Raw genomic sequence first — 12,037 nt, forward strand, 5'->3', positions numbered from 1 at the left:
CTATGTTTTTGTCAGGTATTACTACCCTGTTTCCCCACAAAAGGCATCCCAGGTGTGAAGACATTTCGTTTTTCCTGTTATAGTATGGCTGGAATTGAGGGTGTGGATTTTTTGCTGGCCATCCTGTGGTTGTCCACCTGAGGATTCTGCTGAGTATTTTGTCCTTAGCTGAATTTTTAGCTATAATTTTAGCGGAGAGGGGGCAGTCAGGAAGTTGGGATATTGCCAGGATCAGCCCTGCCGGGGCTGGGTCAGGGTCCTTGCCTTGAATTGGTAGCCTGCTGAGGCAGTCTGCGTGTCCTAATTCCTTCCCTGGTTTATGTATTAATTTGTATGAATATGCTGATAAGAAGGTGGACCAACGCAGTATTCTTGGAGATAGAATCTGCGGGGTTGTTTTATCCCAAGTGAATATTCCTAGTAGGGGTTTGTGATCCGTGAATATGGTAAAGGGTCTCCCATAGAGATAGTCATGGAACTTTTTTACCCCTGCGACTATTCCTAGTGCTTCTCTATCGATTTGCGCGTAGTTTCTTTCAGCTTTTGACAGGGTGCGTGAATAAAAAGCTATGGGTCTTTGGGTGCCATCCTTGTATAGATGACTTAATACTGCCCCAATTCCATAGGGAGATGCATCGCAAGCGATGCATACCGGTGTGTCTTCTCTAAAGAGGGTGACTGTTGAACTGTTACAGATGATATTTTTAAATGACTGGAAGCTATTTTCATGTGTTTTGGTCCAGGACCAGGCAGTTCCCTTGTCTAGGAGCCTATGGAGAGGCTCTGCTATAGTGGCTTTGTGGGGAAGGAAAGCATGGTAGAAGTTTAATAACCCCAAAAAGGCTTGGAGCTCTTGTTTATTCTTTGGACTGGGAGCTGTCTGAATAGCCTTTAGTTTTTCTGTGGTGGGGTGGATGCCTTGGGCGTCTATTTTGTACCCTAGGAATTCTGTGGAAGTGACTCCGATGGAGCACTTTTCCCGTTTTAGTTTGAGACCGGCTTCTCTGAGCCGGCTCAGCACAGCTGACAGTCTGTCAGCTAAGTTTGCTTCGTTTTCCCCGGCGATGAGAACATCGTCGAAATAGGGACAGACCCCGGGTATCCCTTTTAAGGTTTTCTCCATGATACCTTGGAAGATACCCGGGGCTGCCGATATGCCAAATTGGAGTCTTTTCACTTTAAAGGCACCGCGGTGGGTGACAATTGTTTGAGCTTCCGTGGTGTCATTTGTGACAGGCAGTTGCAAGTACGCCTGCGTCAGATCAAGTTTTGCGAAAATGGCGCCGGAGCGGATGGAAGCGAGGACGTCCCTCACTGCTGGCACCGGGTAAGCATGGGGGCTGAGGGCTAGGTTAAGGGTCGCTTTATAGTCTGCACATAATCTAATTTCCCCGTTAGGTTTAATTGGGGTGACTATTGGGGTCTCCCAGCTTCCCCCTTCAGTTGGTTTCAGCACCCCCAGTCCTACGAGGCGTTCTAGCTCGTTCTCTATTTTTTCTTTGAGGGCAAATGGAACCCTCCTAGCTCTTATCTTTATGGGCTGGATGGTAGGATTTAATTTTAAGGAGATGGGAGGGCCAGTGTATTTTCCTAGTGTGCCATCAAAGACGTCTGCATACTTGTTGCAGACGGCTTCGAGGCTAGAGGCTTGTACTGTATTTACCCCAGTAATGGCGATGCCCAGAGGGCTGAACCAGTTCAGCCCAATTAGGTTGGTGCGGTTCCCTGGAGTTACTAAGACTTCCAGGGGCCCCTTGAATTTTTTGTATTCTACAGCGACCTTAGCCTTCCCTTCTAGAGGAATGGTTTTTTTTTGGAAATCTGCTAGATGGACCTGGGTTTTTTTAAGAGGAATTTTCCTATTGCTTCGCTGGCAGATCTCCTGATACGTTTTGAACGATATTAAGGAGACTGCTGACCCGGAGTCCACCTCCATGAGGCAAGTGACTCCCTGAATTTTTACCCTGATCCTTACTTTTGGACTTAGGCTATGCACCTTATCTATTGTTTCCACTAAGATCCCTGGCGCTCCTCCCTTGTTGGCCTGGGCGGTTGGTCTACCTGGGGGGTTGGCCTCCAGATCATGCACGTTGTCGCGGGGCCGGCTTCGGCACACTGGTTTGATGTGGCCGGTTTTTCCACAATTGTGGCATTTTGCGTTCCGGAACCGGCAGCTTCCCCGGGCAGGGTTGCCCCCGCAGCTGGCACAGGTGGCCTGTTGCTTGTGTCGTGGTGGTGGGGGGTTTCTGGCTCTTTGGCGATCTGACGTGTCGCTTCTCCGCTGTTGTCGACGCTCCATCCTGCGCTGAAGGGCCTCACCGTCGGTGAAGTCTACGGACTCGTCGCTGTCACTGAGGGTTGCGTTCTCGTGGTATACGGTTGCTGGACTTTCTGGTGTTGTGGCGGTCGGTTTTTTCTTGTGGTTATATTCGTAGGCCATTATCTCTCAGGTCAGTTCGGCTAGGCTCATGTCTGGTTTTGACGTCAGTTTTTTCTGGAGACGCTCGTCCCTCAAGCCTATCACCACTTGGTCCCTGATGCGGTCTTCCAAGTCGGGGAAGCAGCAGTTACGAGCGGCATGCCTCACCCCGGCGATGAAGTCGTTTGCGGGCTCGTCCGGTCGCTGCTTCTTCTGGGCGAACTGTACTCGCCAGTACAGCTCCGAGCGGACTGGCATATAATGTTTGTTGAGCTGGTCGACCAGGTCCGCGTAGGAGACTTCTGTGATGGGTACCGGGCTGAACAGCCCAACGGCAGCATCGTATACCGGGGGCCCGCTGATGTACAGGAGGGCGGCGGCCTTTGCTCTGTCGTCGGTGATTTTGCTGACGAGGAGGAACCCCTCGACTTGCCCCAGGTGTGACTGCCATCTCTCCAGATGGCGGGTATCGAATTCCCTCACACGCCCGAAGTTGGCCATGTCGTCCGGTCCTGGTCTCGCTCCGTTCGGAAGTTAAAACTTCCAGTGACAGCTCTGGCCGGGAACTCTCTTCCTCGGCCGTGACTTCAGCTCAGGAGCGATCCCACCTTCGTCGCCAGTGAAGTAGCCGAAGGACCACTCGGGACGACAGGTTACTGAACTAAGACTTTATTTAGAACAAGGAAAGGAACAGAATAACTTGTCCGGCTTTTATAGCCGGCAGCTGTCAGTGAGATCCAATCAGGATCGTTTCTTTTGGCGCCGCGTCTAGCCGAGCCAATCACCGCCGTCTTCTCTTGACAGTTCTTCTTTCCGCATGGTGAGCCGGCTTGGTGTTTTGACAGCCGCGAGCTGTCAGTGGCTGCGCCTGCGCCCTGGCGGGGAACTTTGACAGCTGTCAAAGTTCCCGTGTGTTCTCCTGTGTTGTGATTCAGGGCCAGCCTGTGGGTCCGGCAGCCGGCTCGGATGTCTCGGATGACTCAGACGAGGGGGAGGAGGAGGGTGTTGAAGACGAACTTGCTGATGATGGCTTGGAGGCTTCGCAGAGCCCCCAGCCAGGGCCCTCTTCTCAGCTGCGCGAGCCCGACAGTGCGGATGATGATGACCCACAGCTGGCCCTGTTCAAGGACGCCCGACGCAGGAGGCAGTCAAGCAGGAACAAGCAGAGAAAGGCTGTGGGACTCCTCGGAAGGAGGCACAGGGAGGCCACGCCCTGAACTCTAATAAAAGGAGTGTTTGGGGAAGGGCTGGTTGCTGAAAGCAACCGCTCCGTTTGAGGATCAACGTTCCGGTATTTTGTTTCTTGTTCTGTTGTTTTGCTTGTGAATTAAACTTGGCAGACGCCTTCCAGCCTCAGTTGTTTTCCAGTCTCTACCGTTTGTACAGGGGTTGCCTTTCTGCAAGGCCGGTAGTAGGCTGGTACAGAACATCCTGTCAGTTTTGTTTACCTCACGGAATAAATGGAATAAACGGTTTTAACTTACTGCTAACGTTTTGTATACATATATATTACAATATAAGTGTCAGTGTGTTGTTATTACTTTACTTGTTGCATTTATCAGCCCATCTTCTTCTGCTGGTTCAAGGCAGCTGAAGAGGGAAGGGTCTCTCTTGATTTCATTCCTACAGAACACTATCAACATGAGCTGGAACATTAAGAGAAAAAAGGATCTCTAATGCAATTGATGGAAGAGAGTGTAACAGGCTCAGAGCCTTTGTGTATAAAGATAATTCCTGAGTTTTCAGGTCTATTGTGCAGAGCCTCACTTGTTTTTAAGTCCCTACTCTGCTAGTAAAATCAGTAAATCACTAAGAATGTATATAAATAAAATCTCTTTTTTTCTCATTTACTTTCTTTTCTCAATATATGTTATAAGAATCCTCTTACATCATTCATTATCCTCAAGTCAACCTTTTGTGAACAGAACGTACACAAAACAGTGCTTTCCTAGAGGTATTGATCAAAGGGGCCTTTGATCGTGGAGGCATATGGAATCCTTCACAGCCTCACACGTTTTAAGTTTATCTGATGTCTTTTCAAGTTCCCCAAGTTGATGATCCTCATGGCAGCACATTTGTATAATGTAGTGTAACTTCATCCTATGACGTGAAACCAATGGGAAGAAGTATTTCCACCATTGAAAGTCCGATTTCTACTGTCATGAATGGGAAACAACTTCTTTCTCCCTATTTTCAGTCCTGGCTTTTAGTCCTGGGATGAAAATGGCCCAAAAGTAGGAAGCAGATTCTTACTAGACTAGTGTAGTCCCAGTCAACTCAAAGACTGCACTAGGTTGAATGGCCTTTGGAGAGCTGCTGTTCAGGGCCCATTGGGGAAGAAGACTTCAGGAGTTCCAAAGGGATGAAAGAGTGGTCACAATATCTGCAAACTGAGAAAAAATTCCCAAATATTGATCCCACAAAAACAATGGTATATATTTCATATATGCCCAGAACTCTTTTTAAAAAACATAACTAAAGCATTGTAGATATAGCTAGGCTTGTTTTGCAGCATGGAAAAAGAAGGGAATAGATACCGTATTTTCCAGCGTATAAGACGACTGGGCGTATAAGACGACCCCCCAACTTTTGAGATGATTTTCAAGATTTTTCGTCTTATATGCTGGAAAATCAGCGAGCCCGGGAAGGCACGCCCTCCCCTCTCACTGTGGAGGAAGCAGGGCAGGCTGGCGTCTGGCGGGAGCCGGCAGGGCAGTCCTGCGCACGTGCACGCTCCCCGGCTGTTAAGGAGCACTCCTTAGCAGCCGGGGAGTGCGCGCGTGTGCAGGACTGCCCTGCCGGCTCCCGCCGGACGCTCTTCCCTCTTGAGGCAGCATCCCCGAGGACTCCTTAGGAGCCTAAGTTACCAACATGGTCCTTCCAAAATGAGGGTACTCCTGCCATGGTTAGATGAATGTAGGTAAGATGAGTAGGAAGCATAAGTTTTAAAAGCCATGTGGATTCCAAAACTCATTTTCTTTGGTCTCTTCAGTAACATTCGGATGTTAGATCAAATAACAGCAGCACAGACATAAAAATCTGTGCCAAATTTTGCCAAGGCAGTTCTATTTCTCTTATGCTATTGTCTGAAATACAAGAAGCTTGCTACTATTTATAAGATGAAATGCATTTAGTTCTATATCCAGGTGATATTCACTATGTTCATGTTGTCCATCAAATGTCTTATCTGTTAACCTTTGTATTCTTATTCTTTTTGTTCTAATCAAACTGCACATTGCTTTTTTCTGGTCATTTTGCAGTTCCCTTCAATGCCATTCTGTATTTACATGTCAATTTTCTGGTGTACTGTATCAGAAGCTTTCCTTATGTCCATGACTTAACCTTTTGTCTGTTTTTTCTGTTACTTCCTCCATAAATCTGATATTTTGAGCATGTTTCATTTTGTGCGAATCCATGCTGACTGTCCTTAATTAAATCGTAACTTTCCAGGTGTTCTCCTTTTGGTTTCTGTTATTTAGCTTTTCCCATAACGTCTGTACCAACTAAAGTCATGCTTGCCTGTCTGCCTTTTCACAAATCTTGCCTTGCACTCTTCTCATATATCAGCAGTACATTAACAGTTCCTATATCCTTCCAAACTCCAATCATTTCTGAGAGGTTTTGAATATATCAACAGAAGTTTCCCATATTTACACTGTCACATCTTTCTGAAATCTGGGATTCATCACGTATCTCTGCCTCTGGAGTATTGTCAGTATTCAAATGTAGACATTTCTTGATCACTTTTCTCTGACTCAAGTTTCTGTCTGCTGCCTTCTCTCTCTCTCTCTCTCTCTCTCTCTCTCTCTCTCTCTCTCTCTCTCTCTCTCTCTCTCTCTCTCTCTCTCTGTGTGTGTGTGTGTGTGTGTGTGTGTACACATTTCTGCCTTCTCAACCTACCTTACTCAGTGTTTAAATTACAATATTATTTATGAATTATAATAACCTAAGCAATGTCTGTCTATGTTAACTAATTTCTCCCATCTTTTGTGCCTCAAGTAATACTGCCTGTATATTTTGATACTTATGATCACCGTTCATAAACATCAATTTTGAATGCCTTCCATGTTGTTTCCTGCATTTTCAACTCAAATATTCTTCTTTAAGAGTATATCATTTTCTACTTTTTTAAATATTTTGACTTATTTTTATTTTTAAGATTATAATTGAAAATTAAATTGTCCAGGTCAAAATGTAAAAATTTCACAACCATTAATGTTTCCTGATATTTCAACAAAGGTGTACTTCTCCTCTGTACTAACTGGAACTATCTGAGGAGTTAGCAGAGTAAGGTGTTGGATAGACAATCTAGGGTGACTGAAACAACATTAAATAAATATATGCAAATAGAATGCATGTCAGACTGGGATTCAGACTTTGCTGTGTTGAAATGTCCTTCAGAATGTTGACTCAGACAAATGATCTCCAGAGGAACTTACCCAATGCCTCATTCTAAAGAAGGATCACCAATAGTAGTCTCTATCAATGACACTAGAGACCCCTCCCGAACTCTTTAGTTGTCATGGTGGTAGTGGTAAATGTCACAATACAGAAGTGACCAAAGTACCTGTCCAAAATAACCAGATATCATAGCATGCCTCTCCTGCCAAATAAAAATAAATCCTTATTGTTCTAATCCATTTCCATAATTGCAGTTGTCCTTCCTTTGTTCTAGATACATTACATTTATATTATTGATTAGCATGAAACAAGTAAAGGAGCAATTCAGCAATTTACTGAAGGAAAACTATTCTGTAATTTGTTTTTGGACGAGAATAGCTATATTCAGTAATGCTTGGAGGTTCTTTCTTCCAAAGAAATAACATTGGAAAACAGAGTATTCCCAACCTGGCACCCTCTGGACAAATTAGATATGTTGGCTGGGATCAGTACAGCTGTAGGCAAACCCACCATGGGATCACCAAATTGTGGAACACCAAATAGTAAAACAAATTGGATATTATCTAACAGAATCTCCCTAGGTATATTCTTCTCATTTAAGTGATAACTCTGTTTTCTTAACTACACTGCTTCTGATTTGTAGATGGAAGCCTAGATGAGGCATACCAACAAAAAAATGAAACAATATATAAAAGAGAGACTTTTTAGGTTACAATTCTAGAATGGATATATATTTTATATTTTTATTTCATTATGTGTGGATAGTTTTATGCCAAAGCATGAAATAACCTATGTTCCAAACATCCATTAATACAGTTTAAAGTGATTTAATACAGATATACCTTTACCACCGCAATGAGAACTAGGCTGCAGATATGTTTCAATCTATACTGGCATCAAATGGCTGTCTAGTGAACTGGTACAATATAATTGTGGAAACTTCTTCATCTATATCAAATGAAGATGGTCTATTCTAATTTCACTTTATTGCCTGCCTATTATGAGATTTTGTAGTCATATCTCAAGATAGATGCTCATGTAACTTTTATGTAATGCCATCATATCATAAAACTGAGCCTTATTGCTTTCTTCAAGCAACTTTTGTACAGGCTGATTTTTTCACTGGCTCTTCTACAAACTTGCTTACTAGTAGCACATAGAGTGCTATTCTTGGAAGGAAGCACTCTACTCAGCAAGTAAGGTAGAGCCACTGCAACTTTTCTACCATCCCCATGGGCCATACTGAAGGGCATGGGAAGGAACGTTGCCCATCCTGAGATGTTGGACTGTTATGATGTAGATTGCTGTAAGAATTAGTCAGCGAACTTCCCATCAGTTATATGATTTTCAAGGCATATTCTCATAACTGGGGAAGGAATTAGCAGCAATGGTGTTAATTACTGTAGGAAGCCATCACTGCAGTAAATGGGTTTCCATCCTTAGAAACCTATGCCATCCGGAATACCATTATAATCTTACCTGTTCTGCAAAATCTAACTGATACATTGTTTATTAGAGGGACCCTGGATATAACTTGCAAGAACCTGAATCCCTAAAATGCCAGGGACACATTATTGGAATATCCCAACAGAGAAGGAACAGAAGAGGGCCAAGTGGCATTCTATTAAATCAGTGCTTAGGAAATGCCAGTATTGCCTTGGCATTATTTTGTTAATGTGCAACTCTGTAGTAGCCGTTTTGTGAGAATTCTCACAATACATGAGAAATTCCAAATCTACCAGCCCTAAAATACTGGAGAGTTGTATGCTAGCTCACATTCTCATATATTAATCCAGAAGCAGGCAACGGGATGTCCATATACTCAGGTATGCCCAGAGATTATTCTTACCAGGTCCCCTAACCCTCCTGATTTAAAACAAAACAAGCTGGTCTGATGCAAAGCAGAATAGCAGCTTCTAATTTCATTTTTTTTTACCCTAGACCAGGGGTGTCCAACCTTCAAACTTTAAGACCTGTGGACTCCAACTCCCAGAAATCCCCAATCAATTCTGGCAGTTGAAGTCCACAAGTTTTAAAGTTGCAAAGGTTGGTGACCCCTGCCTAGACCATACACGGACCTACAGAAATTCCAAGCAATACTTTTTTTGGAAGTGTGCCCACCACCCATCAAAAATTAAAATAGGTTGAGGTGGCAGAAAACATCAGAGTCAGGAGTGCTCCTATATAAGAAGACCCATAGCATCCTTTCAAAATTACTAATGGCTGCATAAGATTTCTGCCCCAAATGAAGCTGTCTGTCTATTAGCATCTGCTTTAATTAGATTAATGGAATAACTTCATTTATTGTCATTCAATATTTCTTTTATAATGATATTTTTAAAGATCTTTATACATGGAAGTTTTATTATTTTAGCAACAACAGTAATGTGGGTAGTCCCTCATTCATATCACTAGACACCAATTCAAGCCCCGTGGAGGTAGTAAAAGAAAAGTCTACAGAATAGATGAAAAACTATTATCCGAAGCCAAAAACTATATTCAGGGGGTAAAAAAGGAGAGATCTTATTCCCATATGCATACTTGATCTTAAAAGCTACGAGAGGTTTGGAGGCCCTTTCTGTAAATTTGCGACTTGCCTGAGGGTTGTGTGGGAGTGGAATACTGCAGGCTCTGAGATGGAGAAAAATGAGAAACATGTTAAAGATAAATGGAACAGTTCTTTAAACATTAGAAAGTAGATTGGTAATTAAGACCAGCTCTCCAAGTCCAAAACCACAAAAGTTAAAAAGGGAAAATATTTCCAGAATTGCATATTACACATTACATTTTTATATTTAAAAAACCCAGTAAAATATATATTTTATTTGATAAAGCCCATAACCAAAAACATTTTTAAAATCCTTTACACTTGTTGACTGTGGAATAAGATAATGGGGCTCAAATCAAGATGCCCCTAAATGAAAAAAAAATACCAACAATGCAGCTTTAATTTAGTCAGCCATACTCAGATTTTTCACAAGAATAAAACAGTTATTTTACTGACAAGCAAGCTTTGCTCCCCTGTGCTTTTCAGCCTTGAAAGACAGCCTTCAGCTTCAGGGAAATGAGCACTGTAAATTGTCAAGAGCAAAAAAATGTCATGTGGCCCAATCAAGTATCTGTAGAATTAGAGAATCAGAGAATTAGAAGGCCACTAAAGTCCAATTACCCCATTCAATGGAAGGAATCTGAACTTAAACATCTCCCCAAAGATGCTTGTCTAGCCATCTCAGGTCCACTTTTAAACTGAAATAAAAGCTGCAAGGAGTGGAGCTTGAGAAATATGATTCAGTTTTCTCATATGATTGGATATGATCCGCTGGTTCTGATTTAATGTGGGAGCTCTGGACTGGACCTGTCTCTGAAAACACATTAAAATGCACTTTTGTGAGACAGACTACACTTATTTTAACTCATATTTAAATTTGAATTTTTATGCTGTTTTTAAATGATAAATTAATGCAAAAAACCAAGTTGTGAGGCTGTGTGATCAAATTCATCTAGTTTTAGCTTCATGACAGCTCACCTTTGGAACTGAAGTACAACATACTTGGAAGAGGCTCTTTACAACAGCTACATATACTTGGTCTAAATTAGATATTATACCATGCAGGAATCTACCAATATACTACTAAAATTCTTGTTATCATGATCTTTAATTGGGCAAAATTCTGCAACAGTTTTTTGAACTGAGGCACTGATGGACTAACTTATAGAATGTGCCCCAAATCTGGGACCCGTGACTCCTGAAGGAATACAATTTGGGGGAAAATTTGGCTGCTTCAGTGTTAATGGCTGCTGCTGAATTTACTGAACTGCTGCTGTGGTCATGTGGGTCTTCGTTTTCAATGTTGCATGAAGTCTTCGATTTCAGTCTTGCATGACAGCTAGTCTGACAATGTTCCTGGCCAGTTTCACAATCCCTTGCTCCCTCCCCACCCAGCAGCAGCCACTTACCCTTCCTGGGAAGGGAGGGGAGGGGAGGGGAGGGTAGAAGAGGGTATTTCTGATACTCCCTGCCAATTTCTCACAAGGAAACTCAAGGGGAAGCTGGCAGGAAGTAAGAAGTCGTTCCCACTCCCACTGCTTTTTTTTGCCTACACATGCTCATTAGGTAAGGAAATATCTCTAAAAATGATGACATAACAAAAGGCATAGGTAGTCTGGTTCAGATTAAAGGGAGGTGGGTGGGATGGGAGTGGTTCAGAACTCACAAGAGGATTAATGTAGCAGTGCAGACAGCTCTTTAAAGCAGTTGTATCCTCTCCTTGGGATCCCCTGCCTGTTCCCTGCATATGTAGTATGATCCAGGAGAAAGATAGCTTTGATTTAAGTTATTGGTGGCAAGTGCTATTTGTGTGCACCTATATACTCTTTAAGTACCTTCATATTCAAAGCACTGGAAAAGCGCTAATATGTGATATAGGTCAATCCTTTCCAACCTGATGACGTCCAGATTATTATAAAATTTTATAATCTATTTTTCAACATGATTCTTTTAGAAACTCTTGGACTAAATACATATATTTATATTGGCAGATATATAGAGAAAAACAAGATGTTGTCTTAATTATTTTCTTTAAATTTCTTTTTATAATTTCCTCCTTTTTTCTATTTAAGCTTCGAAATGCAATGGTGAATCGGAAAACAGGAAAATTCTCCATGGAAGTGAAGAAAACAGTGGACAAAGGGGTATTTTATATAGGCAATTCTTTTACAACAAAATTTAAACACAGACTTGTTTACTTGTGTTTATTAGATGTAGATAGATTTCAAACGTTTGCATATCTCTCTGTTACACTATTATTAATCGTGCCTTAGATTACATGTTTGCTTTTTTTATTCAAACCTGACGAACTTTTCATATTAAGCTTTTTTCCTCTCTTGAATCTAGAAGCGAGTGTTGGTGATGACAAATGACTACTATTATACAGATATCAAGGGGACCCCTTTCAGGTAAAGCAGCTCACGATAAATGGAGTATTTCATCGGGCTTATTGCAATTGCATTTCTACAAGCCTCGTGAGCTCATTAAAAGCTCATCAGAAGAGGCTAACAATAAAATGTCCCTGAATGATGCTGAAAAGAGCAAGGGAAATAGCTTTCCAATGTGCTTTTTTAAGTTTTTTTCAGAGATGAAAAATTTATGAAAGATAAATTGCCTGGACATATCCCAGACCTGTCATTCAGAAGGCACCCCAATCTGTGCTCTTCAGC

At 42.4% G+C, this 12,037-nt stretch overlaps 1 protein-coding gene across 1 annotated transcript in view; it reads left to right on the forward strand.

The window, feature by feature from the left end:
• Positions 1 to 12,037, forward strand: part of CACNA2D3 (calcium voltage-gated channel auxiliary subunit alpha2delta 3) — a gene marked incomplete at its 5' end in the record, with an annotated part of 625,719 nt that overhangs the window by 504,131 nt on the left and 109,551 nt on the right. Inside the window, 2 exons of the mRNA XM_081319069.1 lie at positions 11,441 to 11,512; positions 11,715 to 11,776. Coding sequence (XP_081175195.1) covers positions 11,441 to 11,512; positions 11,715 to 11,776 — 134 coding nt within the window. The remainder of the gene's footprint in view (positions 1 to 11,440; positions 11,513 to 11,714; positions 11,777 to 12,037) is intronic.

Source organism: Vipera berus, assembly GCF_964194415.1.
Source record: "Vipera berus genome assembly, chromosome: 2".
Lineage (NCBI taxonomy): Eukaryota > Metazoa > Chordata > Lepidosauria > Squamata > Viperidae > Vipera > Vipera berus.